Source organism: Apaloderma vittatum, unplaced genomic scaffold (assembly GCF_000703405.1).
Source record: "Apaloderma vittatum isolate BGI_N311 unplaced genomic scaffold, ASM70340v1 scaffold12957, whole genome shotgun sequence".
NCBI classification, from domain to species: domain Eukaryota; kingdom Metazoa; phylum Chordata; class Aves; order Trogoniformes; family Trogonidae; genus Apaloderma; species Apaloderma vittatum.
In genome coordinates, this window is record NW_009725771.1 from 1,314 (window position 1) to 22,679 (window position 21,366).

At 37.1% G+C, this 21,366-nt stretch overlaps 1 protein-coding gene across 1 annotated transcript in view; it reads left to right on the forward strand.

The window, feature by feature from the left end:
* Positions 1-573: 573 nt before the first annotated feature.
* LOC104276633 (DNA topoisomerase 2-beta-like) overlaps positions 574-21,366 on the forward strand; it is a gene marked incomplete at its 5' end in the record, with an annotated part of 23,802 nt that continues 3,009 nt past the window's right edge. Inside the window, 17 exons of the mRNA XM_009873033.1 lie at positions 574-666; positions 760-874; positions 3,114-3,235; positions 4,049-4,197; positions 5,418-5,649; positions 7,107-7,241; positions 7,701-7,901; positions 9,763-9,958; positions 10,127-10,218; positions 11,375-11,530; positions 11,664-11,747; positions 12,939-13,136; positions 13,472-13,616; positions 14,972-15,130; positions 15,773-15,980; positions 16,479-16,558; positions 16,766-16,876. Coding sequence (XP_009871335.1) covers positions 574-666; positions 760-874; positions 3,114-3,235; positions 4,049-4,197; positions 5,418-5,649; positions 7,107-7,241; positions 7,701-7,901; positions 9,763-9,958; positions 10,127-10,218; positions 11,375-11,530; positions 11,664-11,747; positions 12,939-13,136; positions 13,472-13,616; positions 14,972-15,130; positions 15,773-15,980; positions 16,479-16,558; positions 16,766-16,876 — 2,476 coding nt within the window. The remainder of the gene's footprint in view (positions 667-759; positions 875-3,113; positions 3,236-4,048; positions 4,198-5,417; positions 5,650-7,106; positions 7,242-7,700; positions 7,902-9,762; positions 9,959-10,126; positions 10,219-11,374; positions 11,531-11,663; positions 11,748-12,938; positions 13,137-13,471; positions 13,617-14,971; positions 15,131-15,772; positions 15,981-16,478; positions 16,559-16,765; positions 16,877-21,366) is intronic.

Genomic DNA, 21,366 nt, shown 5'->3' on the forward strand with positions numbered 1-21,366 from the left:
TATCAAGTTGTCAATTTGCTTAAGAGGACTAGGGCCAGCTTCTCAGGAACAGCTACAAAAAAACCCACATTCTGTGGTTGACAGACACAGCAGGGCATGGAGAGGACAGAAAGACTGGGGTATTCTTTCTAATACCCTCAGTTAGTTTTCGTGGTGACAGATGGTTATAGTTCAGTCTAAATGATGGACCCAACCTTAAAGTTACTTGAGGAAAGATTCCAACACTTTTAAACCTGTGTATCAAAACACAATTCTGATGCGAAGAGAGAAATAAGAATGGCAAGATTTGTCTACAGATGATAAGGTTGTGTACAGCTTTTGAGAAAGTAATGTAAATTTAAATTACAATCAGTGAGAGACCTGTCAGTTCAAAAACCTTGTGCAACAGTGTCTGAAAGGTTGTGTGCTTGTACTGCTGCTTAACATAAACATCGGTTCTATGGAGTATCTTGTCAAACAAGTATTGTCAAATACTTGATCAGATAGTGCAGCACACTTAAAACACTGACTAAAGTAATGTGGAATTACACACATATATGTACTGATAGTTTAGTGTACTTGGAATCTTTTCAGGCCTTCAGTAAGAAGAAGATTGATGACCGAAAAGAATGGTTAACTAACTTCATGGAGGACAGGCGACAACGTCGGCTTCATGGTCTTCCTGAGGTGAGTCCTAAATCATAGTGATAAATCCATTGGGTAAGATTTAAATGTTGTGTAGATTTTGTATTGAAAGAATAACATATGTGTGTTTTTCAGCAATTTTTATATGGTACAGCAACAAAACATTTGACTTACAATGATTTCATTAACAAGGAGTTGATCCTTTTCTCAAATTCAGACAACGAGAGATCTATTCCTTCCCTTGTTGATGGTAAGATAATAATCCATTACGATTTGTTGGAACATTTCTCTTTATTGTTGGTATTTAAGCCTGTGATGTGTATTGGAAATCAATGCATTCAAGTAGAGAAGAGAAGAATTTTTATGTTTTTGTTTGCTATCATTTATATGCTAAAGAAATTTAAGCTGTTGCTGAGCAGCCTTTTTACTTAACCAAACCTATTCCCTAGACCAGACGAGTGATTTATTTCTAGTCAAAGCACCAGAGAAAACAAGTCTTTTAAGTGCTCATAATAATTCAAATTCTAGTCAGCATCTTAGTGCAGATGAGGATGCAAATGTTTCCTCCCTTCAGTCTTATGCCACAGGCAGTGTTTCAGTGGGTACTGACTTTTCCTATATTCTTGCTGGGGTTCTGTCAGTCAGGTTTGATAGCTTTCCCTTTGCAGTACCATGAACATTGAAAGAAGCAGCTTACTACACTACAGTTTCATTTGTAAAAGTGTCTGCAGACAGCATGAGCAGGAATTTCTTCTGCTGGTATTATTGTCAGTGTGCATATGCTTACAAAGATACAGAAAAAAAAGCCTTGAGTTTTCATAGAGGGGGGAAAAAAAGTGCTCACTAATCTCCCCTTTCTAGTACATTTTTTTTACAGTGGAGTTGGTTGTCCTTCGTGCAACAAAGGCTTTTTATATTTTGAATGAGAAAGTGGATAGATCATAAGGTGGATAGGGGTACTGGACTCCTGGTAGGATGGATCTCCTGCTCTAGTGCAGAATGAGGGTGGGTTATGTATGCAGATACATCTCTAGGGAATCAAAGGACATCAGTCTCTGTTTCAGCTTCTCCAGACTTGCTTCCTCCCATAGCTGGGTACTGGGATTAACTGGTAGTTCCTATGCAAATATTAGTTTACTGCCCTAGAGGAAGATTCACTATAGAGCCGCATGTTTCAAGAGGTCATTGTTCCTTCTAACATACTCTACCCTGACTGCTGTTCGTTTGAGTTGAAGTTCTCCAAGACTGCATCTATGAAAGTGTAAGAAAATGAGAAGGGAATATTTTTTTTCTTTATTTATATAGTTAGGGAGGGTGTCTGTATATGTAATACAGTGTCTGTATATCTGTTATACATATTATGTGTAGCTGCTGTCAGTGTTACATGTGATGTATAACACTATACATAAATATGTTATTATACATAGAACGTTTTACATACATATAATTGCTATCAGTGTTTCTGCCAGCTTCAGCTGTGATTTTGCGTTCTGGGCATGGATATATGAACTGCTCAACAATTAGTGCTCTAGAAATGGTTTTTGTTCTTCAGTATCATCAAGCGATATATAACAGGCTAGTCTGGTGGCAAATGTCAGAAAAAATGAAAGGGCAGAAAATTCTGACTATCTCTTCACAGTTACTAGTTGCTGCTCTTGGTGATTCTCCTGTGTAAAGGAAATTCTCTAAGTTTGTTACATTCCATAGCTCTTTGGTAGGAAAGCATGATGCAGGCTCATGTAAAGGAAATTGGATATTCAACTGGATATTTAAATGAAATTTCTGCTCTTATGCTTGACCCGGGCTAGTAATGGTAACATGTAGCAGTATTTTAGTGCATTTCAGAAATGTATGTGAATTAAAACACTGAATAGATCAATAAATGTGATCTAGAACTAGTTATCAGTTCTAGATGACATGCAGAAAAAAATGATGCAATGATGTTTTACTTACAGTATGCTTGAACAGTAAAAATAAATCAGAAGATCAAGGAGAATGGCTTCTTTCTCAGAACTTTAAAAGATCTCAAAAGGAGACAAAGAGTGTATTTTTTTGTTGAATTGTAATGAGTCTTTGAGAATTTCACACCAGAAAGAATTTTAAAATACATGTAATATTCAGTTGCAGTTGTCACTCCTCTAAATTGTTGTTACTAGGAAAAATATTTTGCTGAATAGACTGGAAAGAAATGACTTGTGGAACCTGTTCATTTAATGTAAGGTTACTGTTTATCAGAATGATGTATTTTGCATAGTAATGGTTGACTGTTTCCACTTTTCTATAAACTTTTTCAGTTCGATAAAGTATATTATTGTTTTAAAAGAAACGAGATATTAATTTGTTTGGTTAATACTACAGTGTGAATTTGTTTCCATTTAATATTTTATACTTCTTTTGAGAGGTTAGAAATGATAATAAGGCAAAACAAGTTTATTACTTAAAAACATGTGCTTGTATATATGTTGAAAATGAGATGTTCTTCTCAATAGGTTTAAAACCAGGGCAACGTAAAGTTTTATTCACTTGCTTTAAGAGAAATGATAAACGTGAAGTAAAGGTTGCTCAGCTGGCTGGTTCTGTTGCTGAAATGTCAGCTTATCACCATGGGGAGGTGAGTATAAAGGCCGTTAAAGTTGTGAGGGTTTTTAGGCTATATAAAACATTAGCTAAATATCTACTGCGTGGAAGTTGCAAGCCTATTGACTGGCAGTCTACTAATCACAAATTTACTTTAAAGAAAATGAACCGAACAGTACATAGCTTAGTAAGATGACGTATTTCCATTCTTTTCAAGCTTTTGTGCACAGTAGTATTGCAAATAGTTTATGGGCTGTGGTGAAATAGTAGATAAATAATTACCCAGGTAACTTCTAGATTCTCAGTTCATAGAAGCATTGTACTAGGACAATTTCTCTCTTAGGTGAGAAATGCAATCTTTTAAGGTAAGAAGAAGAGATACAGTTCTTGAAAAACATGATACAGAGTTGGAAGAAAAATTTTCCTAGCTCTTGTTTTTCTTGTATTTATCTGAAATATTATCAGGAGTTGTTATATTGACAGTCTCCATCCATTCCTTCTTGTTTCTCTTTAAAAGCAACAAGTAGCAGGTTGTGCAGTACTAAGTGCAGTCAGTTTATGCCCTTTCCATTCCTGCAGAGAAGTGCTTTAGAAAGAAAGGAGACGCCCAGGGGTTTTCATAAGCGTAAACCCTAAAGACACTTAAATCAGAGAGCCAATGTGGCTGTGGAAGAGGACCAGCTCTTATAATAGGTTTACAATGTTCCTTTCTCAGGGAGACTATTTTTTTAAAATTGATTTCTGGTTAGTCACACAATTTTTGGATGCTAAAAATGTATTTTACTGGCTAATGAGGAAAGACTCTCTCTTCTTATACCTATTACTATGAATATGTATTTCCTTGCAGCAAGCATTAATGATGACTATTGTGAACTTGGCTCAGAACTTTGTTGGAAGTAACAATGTTAATCTGCTACAACCTATTGGTCAGTTTGGTACCAGGCTTCATGGTGGAAAGGATGCTGCCAGCCCTCGTTATATTTTCACCATGTTAAGGTAAACGCAAGTGTAGAGCTAAACACATGCTTTTAAAATGCCTTTTTATGAAACTAATCCTTTCACAGTACTACTTTTTTTTTTTTTTTGGAAGAAGAGCAGGGGAGGATCAAAATATTTTGGTAAAAGCTCAAATTCCACCTTACATCTGTGTGCGTTTTCTGCATGGACTTTTTGCGTGATTTTCCAGGCATAGAAGTGCTGTGGGAATCATAGCTTTTAAGAATTGACCTTGGAATCATAAGGGTGAAGACTGAAAGTGTAGATCACTCAGATTAGTTACTGATTTAAACTGTGACTTCTTGCAGAAGTAGTTTTCAGTTTCCCTGTTCAGAGTGAAATCGGTTTCACAACAGAAGGTGTAGTGTTGCCTGGTGGTAAGCCCTGCAGCACAGGTTAGACTGAAATTTGAGACGGATTCTTTCCTTTTGGATGAGTTTTTTCATATCAAGCTAAATTACACATATGTAATTAATAATGAAGATCTAATTTAACAATGCCAATACCTTGAAATTCAATTTGGTATGCAGAGTTTTAGAACGTGTTCCTTAACATAAATTACTGTATTTTATAAGTTATGTTGCTTCTTTAATTTCCTAATTTCAGTGTGAAATTTTCCTAAAATTCCTTCAAGTTTCTTCTTTTCCTCTAATTGCAAGCTTTATATTTAAGTATCAGGTTTTATTCTCTTTCTGTTATATGTTCTTTCTGTAGCAACCTGGTTTTGTACATTTCCTTTTAGCGGGAGGTCCTGGAAACTGTATTCACCCAGGGCAATATTTTAGATGAGCAAAAGGAGTCACCGGTTAAAACCTCTGTAGTATTTTCAGACACTGCTAGGCCAAAAGTTAAAAAAGAAATTTTTGCAACTATTTGCACGCTGTGTTGCTTTTTTACTGGGTGACCTGCTCTCACATTGAACTGTGTGTTCTGAATGTCTCAAAGAATGGTATTTCAGTGGATGTTAAATGCATCAACCACTGGTGTATCATGTACATGAGTTACTGTGAAGGAAAAACATCATCTATTATGAACACACTCTTCCCTTCTTTTCTCAGGTTGTATGTACATTGTATTTTCAGCCTCAGAATGACAAAGAGAAAGGGAGACATGAGAACAATCTGTAAATAGTTTGTGTCTGGATCCATGGACTGTTAAAGTATTATGTACTTTACTTACTGGACTCCAGTTAAACAGTTTTTTCTTTTTCTGTTTTAAAGTCCTTTAGCAAGGCTGCTTTTTCCATCAGTGGATGACAACTTGCTTAAATTCCTTTATGATGACAACCAACGTGTTGAGCCTGAGTGGTATATTCCCATCATTCCTATGGTTTTAGTAAATGGAGCTGAAGGAATTGGTACCGGATGGGCATGCAAACTTCCAAACTACGACACCAGAGAGATTGTAAACAATGTCAGACGAATGCTGGATGGCTTAGATCCCCACCCAATGGTAAAAACAATAGCATACGCTGGTATTTTATATGTTTGCTAAACAAACCTCAATTTGTATTTACAAAACAAATTCATATCACTCTAAAAATGCTTGATTATTGGAACATTGGAATTGGATTGTCTGGGAATTTTGTGTAGGAACTTTACTTGACTGTTGGGATGAGGCTAAGAAAGTTCTCTTTGAAGCAAAAACATTGCAATTTGTATTTTTCCAATTATTTCAGAGGACTTTTTCTTCAGTCTGCTGACTATAGCCTTCACAGCTGCAAGTCTTACAGGATGGTTATGACATAGCATAGAGTGAAAAGCACCACTCTTTCCTTTTTGAAGCTACTATTCCTTATCTTCAGCCAAACCTAACATTTCCTCTGTCTTGTCTGAAGCACACTCTCTGTTATAAGTCTGTAAGCGTGGGAGAAGATACTGTTGCAGTTCAAGAAAATCAGCAGCTTCTGAACTGCATCTAGCTTCTGTTCCTTTATTTAAAATTTTGTAAACCTCAGCAGTGGTGTGTACTTGAAAATATTTGGACAGGAAGCATATCTAGGCGAGCCCGGAATATCTGTAACCAACAGATGAAATACCTCACAGATAATGTGACCGTTACTTTAAAACTGATGGATGTTACTGCTTTGCTGTGTTTACCAAGTCATAGAAACGATAACATATTTTCTTCTCTACTTAGTTCACAGTTCACTGAGTGTGCAGTATCAGTTTTCGTGACAGTGAATTTCCTCTTCCAAATTCTTGGGAACAATGAATAGATTTTTTTAATTTTTTTTTTTTAATTAATGCAATCCATTGCCCTTCTTTTAGGACTCGTAGGCCTTCTGTGTAGTCTCACAGTCCACTGAAGCTTCACTGTGGTTGAAAGAGGCAGTTCTGCCTCCATCTAGCTCCTTTCTGTATGCTGATATGTTTGTGGCTTCTTGGTAAGCTGGATAAAGGACTCAATTCAGTTTAAAAAAAAAAAATCCCCATCCTGTTAGTTACTTTTTAAACTGGATGGGTTCCACTATCTTTGCCAAACAGCACAAGAATGAAAAAATGGTGAGGGGAGGTAGCACCACTTCTGTAAAGTTATTGTGAGACTGGAGTGTTAATCCGTTTTCTATCATACCTTATCTGTGTTTTCAGTTTTCTTTTAAAAAGAAGAAAAAAAAACACCCACAAACAAAACAACTGAAAACCTCACCACCTCATTGGTGCATCTACTCCCCTGCATCTACTTAATCATTTATCTACTCTGTAGACATTAAGATACTTGCTCCTGACTATCACGTGTGTATTCTGTTCTTTTTTCCTAGTATTTTTCCTATGACATAAAATTTTTACAGGCATGAGAGACTGGTTGATGGATATAAGGTTATAGCTGTATGATGTATGGGAAACAAATATTTTTCCAATGTTTTATTATAAAGATTATTACCTCTTTGCTGTTTTTTGCAATTTCAGCTCCCAAACTACAAAAACTTCAGAGGAACCATTCAGGAACTTGGTCAAAACCAGTATGTAGTCAGTGGTGAAATATTTGTGGTGGATAGGAACACAGTAGAAATTACAGAGCTTCCTGTAAGAACATGGACCCAGGTAAGTAACAGTGAAATACTTTACATAAAAACCAACACCAATTAAAAGTTCTGTATTGAATTATTTAATCCTACCTACAGATGAAATTTTAACACAGCTTCTAATGATTATACACACATGGAAAGGAACGTAGTTTCATTCTTCCATGTACCTTCGTAGAAGATGGTTTTCTACTTGTGCCACCTGCTGTCCATACTACAAAGAATAAATATCTGCTTCTCTTGCTGAAAGAATATTTAAATCTCCTTTTTCTTTTGAGTAGATTTTTCTGTCCTTGTTAGATGCCTCTTACGTTTGTGCTAGTCTTGGCCTGCATTTTGCAAGTTATACTGGTTCTGTAAATTATAACTGGTATCAGATGTAATGCAGAAAGCTCTGAAGCCTTATGTTGTTTGTTTGGTTTAAGGAATTAGGGATTTTAAGAAGTGTTTCTTTATCTTGCTACCCTATTTTTAACAGGTGTACAAAGAGCAGGTTCTAGAACCGATGTTGAATGGAACTGAAAAAACTCCAGCATTAATTTCTGACTATAAGGAATACCACACCGATACAACTGTGAAATTTGTAGTGAAGATGACGGAAGAAAAACTTGCACAGGCAGAAGCTGCTGGATTGCACAAAGTCTTTAAGCTTCAAACAAGTCTTACTTGTAATTCTATGGTAACTTTTTCATGTTTGGCTATCAGAATCCTTACTGTTGCTCATTTTAAACTCAAGTGTTTGTGGTGGTGCTTTGGTTCTTGGTATTGAACAGTGAGTGTATTGTGTGTTTGAAATTGTTTGAATAGTAGATAATTATAGTGATGACAATCAAAATGGATCAGCGAATCCATTTTAGTCCTGATGAATCTTTCAAACCAAATTAGACAGGCTCAGTGTGGTTTCCTTTAACTGAAAATTTCCTGGGCAGCTAACCAAAAATGATGAATGTAAAATAGATCATACAAATAACTTTCTGCCAGATTATAATTAGATTTGAGTTTTAAACTTGAGACAAGTTACATTTTCAAAATTGCACTTTATGCAGGACTATTACTTCTCTAATAGGAGTTAAATGATCCAGCATTTCCACTAACATAATTCCCATTTTAGGTGATAAGGTATAGAAAACACTATCCTTAAACTTCTGAAGACATAATAGTGATGTAAATTATTCATATGTTCTATTCTGCTTGTAGCAAGACAGGAGTAAGAATGTGAATAAATCACAAAATCATAGAATCATAGAATTGTTTGGATTGGAAAAGACCTTTAAGATTGAGTCCAAGCATCAACACAGCACTTCCAGATCCACCACTAAACCATGTCCCTAAGCACTTCATCTACACATCTTCTAAATACCTCCAGGGATGGGGACTCAACCACTTCTGTGGGCAGCCTGTTCCAATGCTTGACAATCCTTTCAGTGAAGGAAATTCTTCAGATGCACATATCTGTCTATTATGAGAGGGATTTGAATTGTAAAATAATTTCTGCCAGAATATTTCGAAGCAACCTGTCTTTAGAGAGACTGAAAAAATAGTTCTATGACAGATACTATTTTCAGATATTGCCACAAAGCAAAAATACCATTACTCATGCTATTATTGTATAATTCAAAAGCTGCATGAAAATAGGTTAAAAATAAAGGCTGTGGAATTGGAGGAGGAGAAAAGCCTTGCTCAACTCATTTTGTTCATTGTGCTTGGAAAGTGAATCTATCACACCAAAGTGAAGGTATCTCTCGCAGGTTTAAACAAATGTGTACTACTGTGAGAATCTGTCTTCACATTAATGTTTAACAGATTACAAAATGTTTTGCAGCGTAATCCTGTATTTTCTGCCTACCGAAATAAATAGTGAGGACTGCTTTCTGTGTATATGTAGGAATTAATCTGCCCTTGTGTAAGCATCTTAACAAGTTATGTGAGCTAGTCATTGTTCCTCCAACTCCCAAACAGATATTTAGAGAGATGAATTGCCCTCCAGAGGGGCTTATTTCTTTCAATTGACTATAGAAGGTGCCTGGGGAAACTAGTTCGCCTATAAATGTCTAAACTGGAGATGCCAGAAGTCAGGCAGGATTGATTCCACCTGTGATGTAAAAATGATTTCTGACTTTGTGCTTGAACTTGAAGGTTGGCAGTTTTCACAGCCGAAAAGTGGCAGAATTCACAGCTGAACTGAAAGATTATTAAAAATACTTTTCAAAGGTTAAATAGTTGTGCATCATCAGGTGCTATTAAACTTGTGCTTTAATACCCAGATAAAATTAATCATTCAACTGAATCCTCTATATAGCTGTCTTCCTGTTTGAATGTGTTATCGTAAATCTCATCTTAAATCTACTTGTGAGTAAAAATAAAATCTGTCCAGCTATGTGCTGTGTTGTTACATAGTAAGGTTTGAGTTCAGAGTCTCCAAAATACTACACTTAACATGCTGCGTGTACATGTGCAATAGAAATAAAACTCACACACAAAGGCTAACAGAAGTTTGAGTTACGCAGGGACTCTCAAGCAATATATTATGTATTTTATAGGTGCTATTTGATCATATGGGATGTTTAAAGAAGTATGAAACTGTGCAAGACATCTTGAAGGAGTTCTTTGATTTGCGATTACATTACTATAGCTTACGCAAGGAATGGCTTGTGGGAATGTTGGGTGCAGAATCTACAAAGCTCAACAATCAAGCTCGTTTCATTCTAGAGAAGATACAAGGGAAAATTACCATAGGTGAGTAAATGTGAGTTAGAATTAGTAACAGCTGGGGAAAATGTGGAAATTATTTTAAGTGTGATAGAATGTACTTGCATGTAAGACATTTATTTTCATGACACTGATTTTTTTCCCCTTTTTTCTTTTCCTTTTTTTTCCTCCCGGTTTTGTGTATGTGTCTTGCAGAGAACAGATCAAAAAGAGATTTGATTCAGATGTTGGTCCAAAGGGGTTATGAATCTGATCCAGTAAAAGCCTGGAAAGAAGCACAGGAAAAGGTAATAATCTGAAATCTCTGGGTATATTTGATGCTATTAATGTTATAAATGATATAAATTTATTCAGATTTTTGTTTTCTAGTAGTCTAACATAGTTTATAGCACACATAACACTTTAAAAAGAGGATTCATTACTCCTTATTGCCTTCAATTTTTAAAAATACATTGAACTTGTACAAAAATATTGTCACATGATATTGGTATCGTATTGATAATTCTGAGAAGAAAACTGGATAGTACAAATCTGAAAATGAGGATGCAGAGGACTGTATTTCTTAAGATACCCAAATCAAAACTGGCAAGTTGATTTTTGACTGGCTGATTCATAAAATGCTACATCAGTTACCCCGCACATATAACTGATTTCTGCCTTATTAATTTTTATGATTGCAAAACTTATTAATCAGTTTTCTGTAATAAAAGATCAGTATTATCAAGCTGTCTTTTGAACTTTAGTAGATTTGATCTTGACCTGTGTTTACTTTTGTTTTTTTAAAATTCTTTTATTATTCCAGAAGAGATATGTGAAAGTTTAATTTTGTGCTTTACTATGTGAAGATGAAACTGTTTTGAAAAGCAACTTGAGATTTCTGTCAACCACTCCTTTTCTGTGCCATTGCCACCGTTTTCATAATTTGTTTTCATTTCTCATTTGATTTGCTCTTTTTTCTTTGGTTGTTTTTTTTTGAACTACTGTATTTTACCTCCATGCAATGTGTTGTATTTTGTAACAGAACTATTATGAGGAATTTTGATCCACTTCCAAACCACAGTTTATACTCTCGGGGCTTTGATAGCAGTTTTTATCCAAAAGACTGTGCTCATTTCTAAAGAAACAGATACACGTGAATATCCCAAGCGCAAAGGTCTCAACCCCATGAGAAGCTGGGATGGTACCAGTGTCCATAGCCAAGAGCATACACGCTGTATGGATAGCATCAGGTTTAGATTTGTTTTCTGAAATCAAATGATGAAATAATCTGACTGTAGAAGGTTGCAGCCACATGGTCTTTGGGAAAGGTCCAGAAAAATGCTCAGGTTATTGAATATATGAGGCCGACCCTTACAACTCTGCGGTGATGCTCTGGAGTAGGGTTACAGCTCCTGCATAGAGCTAAGGTTATTAATACTTGTAATTGTGAATATTTCACTTCAGGCAGCAGAAGAGGAGGACTCCCAGAACCAAAATGATGATGCTTCATCTGCTTCTGGCTCAACTTCTGGCCCTGACTTTAACTATATCTTAAACATGTCTCTGTGGTCACTCACGAAAGAGAAAGTAGAAGAGTTAATTAAGCAGAGAGATTCAAAGGTTGGTACACCATGGGAGGCTTATTCTAAAACAATAAATACTGATGTATCTGGTGTGAATATTCAGTTTCAATAGTATTTACTTTAGCTGTAACTTAGTAACTTAAATTCTACATACTACTTTCATGTTTTAGGAGAGAGAACTAAATGACCTTAAAAGGAAATCTTCGTCAGATCTCTGGAAAGAAGATTTAGCAGCCTTTGTTGAAGAGCTTGAAGTATGTTTTATTTTACATATTTTTCTATTAATTTAATTAAAAGCATTAATGAGTTAATCCAGAGTATTTAAATTTAAGCAAAAAATAATTAAAATTGCCACATTTTAGATTAAAAGCAGATAGATCTCCAAATATAGTGGTAAGTAGGAGATCAATATTAGGTGTTTGTGTTCCTAGTTGTGTTCTTCGGGGATTGTCTCTTGCATCTTTACAATTTAATGTTTTTTCCTAAGTCAACGATCATAAAACAAAAATTACCAGGAGGAAATGTGTTTTCAGAGGACACAAAAACCTGGGAATAGTAGCTCGTAATAGTAATAACAATAGTATTTCTACATGATCTAACTGGTTGTGAGGCAATAACTATTGTGAAATGCAAAGCTGTACATGTAGGAATGAGATGTGTAACCACAAGCACTATATGAGGGGCTCTTACTTTGCCTCATCAATATGTCTGGAAAAAGGAAAAGAAAAATTTACCTGTCCTATTGGTGGGTAAATTGCTGAGCCTGAGCTTTCAATGTGGCCTGAAAAGAGCTGAGGTAATCTTTTGAAGTGGCACGGGATAATACAAAGAAGACATTTGTTTTATTTCTCTGTGTGTTTGTGGTAAAGCTGCAATTGGAAGTGTTCATTTCAGATGTCTGTATTACAGGTGTGTGTTCGTGTGGAAAAAAACATTGAAAGGTCTGGAAAATGTGCCTCAAAAATTACTCTAGAAACTAACTGCTTAAATTAAAAGCTGAAATACTGAAAAGTTACATCAGTACCCAGACACCGTACATGAGAAATAGAAACTTGATAAAAGAAAGATTTTCAGTCTAGCAGTGTGCTCAAGTTGGTATTTATTTAATCTTGAGTAAAAGGTCCCCATGTGTTGCCTGATCTAGTTGAGAGACGTCCCTGCCCATGACAGGGAGGTTGGATTAAATGATCTCTAAGGTCCCTTCCAGCCTAGGCCATTCTATGATTCTATGAAAAGTACAGTTCTTAACTGTACAGGGTAGCGAAGAATTGACCAAGATTAAATGGTTAGTTTTCTGTCACTGGAAAGTGTGTTACAGGTCAAGTGAGAATTAAGGGAAGTCTTATGCTCCATGTTAAAAGGAGATGAATCTTAAATAATCAGTGTGTTCCACTTTGTCCTCATTAAAAAAGAATGTGTTCCTCCCACCTCCCCTTGTTTGTTAGAAAGTAGAAGCACAGGAGAGAGAAGATGTTTTGGCTGGCATGGTTGGCAAACCAATAAAAGGCAAAGTTGGTAAACCCAAAATGAAGAAACTTCAGTTGGAGGAGACCATGCCGTCACCATTTGGGAGAAGAATAGTTCCACAGATTACGTCTGCCATGAAAGCTGATGCCAGCAGAAAATTGCTGAAAAAGAAAAAGGTAAAGCAAAACTATTGCTATAGTTAGGTTATTTAATTGTTGTATTTTTCTATATTTTTCTACTCTTGTAGCATAAATCCCAGTGGCTAGCCCTCATTAATGCTGTATTTATGCTGATTTGCTGACCTAATGCCTGAAGTGTTTTACATTTGCCAGCCTCTGGTAGCTACTTATTGTTCAAGTATTTTTACTGAGACTTCTTTCCAAGGCTGTCCAACAAATATCACTATATTAGTTTGCTCTCATTTATTGTCTTCTACAGAACTATTCCAGTTCTACCTTGAAATATAAAGGTGTAGGTTATTTAATTTTGCCCAAATTTTTTACATTTTTAGGGTGAAACTGATTCTCTAGCAATAAAAATGGAATTTGATGAAGAATTTGGTGGTGTGCCAGCTGAGGGGGCTGCGGATGATCCACTGAATACATCAGCCGCAGCAGCTAAACCCCCTAAACCTAAGAGAGAGAAGAAGGAGCCTGGTAAGACAGTAGAATCATACAGTGGTTTGGGTTGGAAAGGACCTAAAGACCATCTAGTTCCACTCCCCCTCCCCTGGGCAGGGACACCTCCCACTAGGCCACGGTGCTCAAAGCCCCATCCTGCCTCGCCTTGTCCTTCCATGATCATTACACAGTCATATTTAACCTTACTTGTGTGTACTAATTGGGCATTAAATATATTTTTAACACGTAGTGAGAAGGGAAATCTAAAACCATAATCAGTTATTTCATCTGATTTTCCACCCTAAAGAGATGTGTAGAGACACTTGAAAGAACTCTGCTTATTTTTCTGTTATGTAAGCTGCTTTTCTAGTGATGGTGAATCTTACATTATCTCCACTTGATTTTTGGGCAATCTAAATCTTTGAATTTGTGAATAGAAAACTACATTATTTTTACATTATTAAACTAATTCTGTGCAGACTGAAATTTCTAGTTTAGTCTCTGATGTTGAAGGACATGACAGTCACCTTCAGTCTGAGTTACAGCCTAGATTGTAAAACTTGATTAAATAAATGTATTTTCCTATCGATATATTGATGTAGTCAGTCATTCTGACTTTTTAAAAGTTACATGTGTTATGGCTTGGCAGACTAACCAATGTCTATGTTAACTTTCCTTTTTCCTCTGTTAATATGAATTTATTATTAAAGTTTGAGAAATACAGCAGCAAAAAAAGAAAACTAAAGACAAAAGAGGAGCTTTAAGTTTTAGTTTGCGGTGGGGTTTTTTTTAGGAAAAAAGGAATAAAAAGTGGTTATGCAAGTACTTCTTCTGAGGTAAGATCTGTTTTTAATTATTCAGGATATTACCCAACCCGAATAGGTTAACTGAGTCCAGTTATGACTGAGTTGTCCATATGCAGCTCAAATCTCCTCTAACCGGGATTGAGCCAGAGCCAATTAGTCCAGCTTGACCTGAGCTTGCCCTACAATTGACTGACCATGTTGTTACTCGCTGAAAGGGTATCCTCTGCTTTCCATGTTATTTTTTTCAAAAAGTATTCCTGATCGTGTTCCCTGAATTATGGAAAACTGCTCGCTCTTCCTGGCAAACCCAAGCAACCTTTAAAAAAACGGAAGCTTGACTGCAGAGGAGCTAAAACTTCAAATTAGAGACTTTTATGTTTTTCAGTCATAAACTAAATTTGTCTGGTAGGAGCAGACAAGGTTCTGTGTGCAATTATTTCATCACATTAAAGAAGAAAATATGCAACATTTAAAGTAGAACTTTTCAAGATAAAAAAAATATGCTGTATTTATGCATCATAAACAATTAGAAAAAGATGAAAATATTTTTGCCCTGACTATAGTAAATGCTTTAACTTGTGACAGGTACTAGGGTAAGAAGAACACCATCGTCTGCAAAATCCGGTACAAAAAAAGTGAAGAAAAGAAACCCATGGTCAGATGATGAATCCAAGTCTGAAAGTGATTTAGAAGAGAATGAGCCTGTGATCATTCCAAGAGATTCTCTGCTTAGGAGAGCTGCAGGTACCCAAGCTTTTGTGAATTGTGCATTGTGACTGCAAGTTTCAACTACAAACCTACATTTCTCTTTGACCGTAGCCTTCTTTAGCACTTTGTGTCCTAGCAAGAGCTTGCATTACGTTTTCTTAACTACAAACAAAAAAAAATATTCTAATGCAATTACACTGTCAAATAAGGCCCCAAAGTCCAAATGGCTAGTAAAAATTTATCCAGAAAAACTCTGAACAGTCTATGAAAGGCCAAAATATCAGAGACTGAAAGTTTGGAAAATATGCAAATATTTGGTTGTTTAAGGAATACAGATTTTTCTGCAAAACTATTGGTTGCTTTTTCAAGCACTTAATTAGGAAGAATATTCAAATGATAGGTTCAAAAAAACTTTAATTGTAAGTGAAAGATTCTAATTTCTTAGAAGTACTTCTGCAGTGATGTCTTCATAATGCAATATGAGCGTATCTGTGCAAGCCACAAGTGGTGTTATATGCTTGGCAACAGTTGAAATCCTGTCCCTTTCACGCTCAGACAAGTTTCTTTTCCCCCAGTCTTTTGTCTGAGGCAGGGATTGTTTACTGACATCCACTTTGATTTGTTTATGTATTAACAAAACCAATTATCTTGAAATTTGTATTTATGTGATTTTTTTAGCGGAGAGGCCCAAGTATACTTTTGACTTCTCAGAAGAAGAAGATGATGCCGACGATGATGATGATGCCAACAACAATAATGATTTAGACGAGCTCAAAGTAAAAGCCTCTCCAGTTACAAATGACAGAGAGGATGAGTTTGTTCCCTCAGACAGTTTAGAAAAAGATGAATATGACTTCTCCCCAGCCAAATCAAAGCCATCTCCAGAGTAAGTACTGTAACTCAGCAATATTTCTTTACTAATAAATTTTCGAATGCAGAAATCTTTGAACAAAACTGAGAAGCATCAGCCTTTATATGTACCATGTAAAATAAAATATATGCGTTTCTGGGAAGGCATTAAAGTGTACGTTACCTCAGCCATGCAGCTCACCTAGGCAGAGGTAAACATGACTTACCAAATTATGGTGCATTGTCAGTAATGTCATCTGTTAAGCTGCATTTTATAAGATCCGCAGTTTGTCATCCTGTGCTAGTCTGGTATACAAAACTATTGAAAAAAATATAATTCTGTTAATTTTAAATGCCTCAAGTTTGTGACTGAATGGTGATTTTAGGAGTTTGACTGCTGGAAGCATACACAAAAATGCTAGAAATGCTTTGTAATGCTACAACAGGAATTTAAACTCATATAGAAATTATAATGTCTAAATATTTCAGTATATAGTTAATGCAAAACATAATTTCTTTTTTCTATTTGAAGTAGGAAAACATCTCAAGACAAGAAAAATCAGGATTTTGGAAACATCTTCTCTTTTCCATCTTACTCTCAGAAGACAGATGATGGTGAGCTTGTTTTCACTGATCTATTTAATCTTACATCAACTGTTATGGAATATATTAGGAAGTTCATGTGGTATACACAAACTTCACACAGTAGTTGTAGAAGTTGTAGTAGTATCAGAAGCACTTTTTTGAGATTATTTATGCCTTACTGATGATTTAAAATATACAGTGAACAAATGTTATTCTAAACATACTCCATGATTGTAGATACAACAAAATTGGACAGTGATGAAGAGGATTCTGGTCCTGTTTTCTCATCATCTTTTGCCCCAAAACAAACAGAGAAAATTCCAAGTAAAACAGTCGCTGCTAAAAAAGGTATGTACAGGATTGTCCTGCAAGCCAGTCCATTTATTTAAAACTCATCTCCTCCACCTTTGCATTGTCTCTTCACATCTCCAAAGTGGGAACTGCATTTATTTATTTTGAACTGGATGAAATCCAGGATAGAGTGTGAACTTCTTCCAGCTCCTTAGTGATATTAACTCCTCTCCTACCACTGTCTACTATAGTGTCAGAACTTAATAGTTTCACGTATGGAGTTGATGTTCAGCCTTTAATTAGTTTAATGGGAAGTTTTTGCCCTTGGCGAATAAGTGAAACAAGATGACCTTGGGGTTGAAGGTAGTCTTCTATAGCAGATCTAACTTACCTGCTTTAAAGGGAAGGAGAGGAAGTGCAGAGGAATCCCTAAGAAATTCTTTTGTCCTGAGTAGGTCTCATGGTTTAACCCCAGCTGGCAACTAAGCTCCACCCAGCTGCTCGCTCACTCCCCACCCCTGGGATGGAGGAGAGAACCTGAAGAGTAAAAGTGAGAAAACTTACAGGTTGAGATAAAGACCGTTTAATAGGTAAAGCAAACTAAGGAATTCATTCACCACTTCCTGTGAGCAGGCAGGTGTTCAGCCGTCCCCAGGACAGCAGAGCTCCGTCACACGTAACAGTGACTCGGGAAGACAAACTCCATCACTCCGAACGTTCTCCCTTCCTCCTTCTTTCCCCAGACTTGTATGCTGAGCATGGCACCATACGGGATATCGCTGTGGTCAGTTGGGGTGTCCCCTCCCAACTTCTTGTGCACCCACAGCCTCATTGCCAGTGGGGTGAGATGCAAAAAAGGCTTTGACTCTGTGTAAGCACTGCTCAGCAGTAACTAAAACATCCCTGTGTTATAAAGACTGTTTTCAACACAAATCCAAAATGTAGCCCGTAGCACCAGCTACTCCGAGGAGAACTTACTCTATCCCAGTTAAAACTAGCACAGTTGGTTATCACAGTAGGTTCCGCTTGACACAGTTGTTTTTCTTCTTGCAACAAAGTATGAAAGGCTCTTCTCAAACTTCACAGGTATAAATTCTTTCAGTTATTAGGCTTTTAGAACTGGCATCTTGCGCTTCAGAATTAAGGACAATTCCAAGAAGAGTATGTTTATTTTTTTGGATTTGTTTCTGTAGTTATTTTTGAGTATTTGTAGAAAAAAGGGTTTTTTGCTTTGTCTGCCTTGTAGAATATTGGTTTATTGGTTGTTACTGCTACATTTAAGAAAAAGACCTGCACTTGTTTCTAAATGTATGTTAAAGACTATGCTAGATGCTTGCCATAATTAATGGTGAAAATAATTCTTTTCTTACCTGGTAGTAGTTTAAATAGGTTATAAAATACAGTTCTTGGCATGTGATAGACTAGAGATTTTGTTGCTTTCAGATCTTTGCCTTCTTGTACCTCATTTGGATAATTTCTTTTTTTCTTGCTGCTCAGTCTTCTGTCCCCCAAAAGCATTCTTCTCTCCCTGTGATACTGTGGCCTTTGTTTTGAAGACTTCTTCGGACTAACTTGCAGATGTGTTGTTTCTTCCCCCAAAAAATATCTCAAGGAAATCTGCAAGAAAGCAGCCAGTTACAATAGTTAACTTGCTCTCTTAAAAATGAGAAAAAAAAGTAATCTTGTGTTGTATATTAGGTACCAGTGAACTGCAGCATCTTTTCATCCCTCACTGCTTCCTTCCCTATTTCAAGTCTTTTTCCTGCTGCATTGTGTCTAATTTGTAAACTGTTTGAATCAGCAAACGTCTGAATGCTTCTCAAACACTTTTAGCTAGTAAAATTCCATAATACAAGAAATGAAGATTGTTTACAGAAATAGCTCATCTCTAATAGACTGGTCCTTTATGTTAAACTTCTGTGCTACAGTAAATAAGAGAACTGTGTATAGAGTTGGTAGACATGGATGCAATTTAACAGTCTCTTTTTCCCTCTCTGTTTTTTTAAGACCTGAATGTGATGAGCTGTCATTAACCTAACTTGAAGCCTTAAAATACAGCCATGATCCGTTTCTGATTAACCTTTACAAAAAAAGTATAAACAGGCTCCCTTTCAAGCAAAAGGGGTTTTTTTTGCCTTTTTGCCTTGGGGACACCATCTCCTCAGTGCATGACAGTATGACAGGTTGCTTTCACTAGTTTTCATCTCTTCTCCTTTGCCTGGATTAGACATGACCACAGTTTCATGGTCCCAGTTTGACAGCTCAATGATAACCCAACTTGCTTAGTTCAGTGATCATCTGGTATCCTTGTGCTGGTTGTCTTGATTTGAAGTCCTTCTCTGTCCCCTGTATCGGCAGCCCCTTCAAAACCCATTTTCTGGTATTGTAATACTCCATATGCTCACCCTCACACCGGGAGCGCCTATTGTGTGGCTGAAACAGTTATTTCAGAGCTCTTTGATTTTCTGCGACTTCGGAGCTTGGATTTTGTAAGGATAGAAGCCGAAAGTAAAGAACCTTTGTTGTGCCTTGCTCTCTGTACAGTCACATTTCCTTCTCAATGAGAAGAAATAGAGGAATAGGTATGAGTTCATCTTCTTTTCAGACTTCGATCAATTTGAAATGAAATCTTATGACCTTTGGTGCTCACTACAGAGGATCAAAAGACTGCTGAGCTTGCTTTCCATGCACTATTTGAGAGGTCTCTGGTTCTAGTGCTTTACAGTTAGCCTAAGAGAAATCTGAAAAGCAGTCTTACTCTTTGATTATAAGCACTTTGAACAGCCCGGCTGTGGAGACAAACAGTGACATGTACCCTTTGCATCGGCTGTAGGGCTGAAAGCATTCCTGGACTTTCTGCCAAAAGCTTGGTCTTCTTGAGAGCCTGTGTACATTGACCCCACTGCATGCTACCATGTCCTGTTATGGTGCCTAGTGGAGAGCTTGGCTGAGCTGACTGCAATCTAGTTGTTGCCAAAGATCCTTCCCACTTGTGCAGGCACTAGCTATATAATCTGAAGTAGTGGTTCAGATTCCCAGTAGAGTTAGTACAGGAGGAGATGCATGTTCTGAAGCCATGGGCACTATTGCTTTAGCCACCAGGTAACAGTTAAGAGGTTTGCTGTCCTTTGGACTTGGCATTGTGCAGGCAGACTTCATGGGAATTGACCAGTGATGACAGGCACTGTAGCAAGGGAAGAACAAGTCTAGTGTTTGTGGCAGCATGTTATACCGCTTCCATTCCTCAGTTATTTCCTTCTCTCCATGTTTGTGAGAAGTCTGCCCCTTTTCTAACATCAGTTAACAAACTCAAGGACATAGGACCAGATGGAGGTAGTTACATCTCATGATTATACCTGTTGGACAGTACTTGTCAATGGAGCATACTTGACTTCTGTCTGGTACGCAAATGTCACATTAACAGTGTGGTGAGCTGTGCAGGGCACAAATACCGATTGTCCAAAACATAGGCAGTCCTATAGGAGGAATCTAAACCTCAGCTCCTGATGCTGAATGTCACCTAGACCTAAAATAGATCCCTTCTACTAAGATTCTTGTGGTCACAATTTCTGCTTGTCATCTTCAAGTTGATGAAACTTTTGAATCTTTCCCTTCCCTAACTTTTAGTCTATGTTTCTTCTGCTGGTAAAGGTTTTTCACATATGGTCTTTGCTGCCTTATGGGATCTTGTGGTGGGCTGGCCCTGGTGGACATCTGGTGCCATCCAAAGCCACTCTATCAGTCCCCTCCTCAGCTGGACAGGGGGAGAGAAAATACAACAAAAGGCTTGTGGGTGAAGATTGGGGCACTGTTTACTGCCTCAGGCAAAACAGACTTGGGAAAATTAGTTTAATTTATTACCAATCAAATCAGAGTAGTATAATGAGAAATAAAAACTAAATCTTAAAACAGCTTCTTCTCACGCCTCCATTCTTCCTGGGCTCAACTTCGCTCCTGATTTCTCTGCCTCCTGCCCCAGCATCACATATTCTCACTCCTCTCTTCTGACTGCTGCCACGCCATTTCTTTTTCCCTTCTTAAATACGTTATCCCGGAGGTGCTACCACCGACTCTGATGGGCTCAGCCTTGGCCAGCAGTGGGTCCATCTTGGAGCCAGGTGGCATTGGCTCTATCAGGCATAGGGGAAGCTTCTAGCAGTTTCTCACAGAAGCCATCCCTGCAGTCCCCCCCTCCCAAAATCTTGCCACAGAGACCCAGTGCAGACTGTTACTCTCAGGTAACACTGCCCGCTCCTTTACTGATAACTAGCTACTCACTTCTAGTGATGCATCTAGAAAGGATTTCTTCTGTTTTCAGTTGCCGTGTACGTTTTCCAGGCTTATTGGCAGGTCTCTGTGGCTTACTGGTTTTACTTTATGCTAATACAGCTGTGGTTTTGCAGTTGAGATACCTAGAGACACCAATTTCAAGTTGTTTTCAAATATGATTCGTGATCTCCATCCTAAGCATAGTTACATCCCTCAAGTCTTATGTAAAATGCTGCTATAGCCAACACTTTTCTCCACACCCACTCCCGCACTCGACT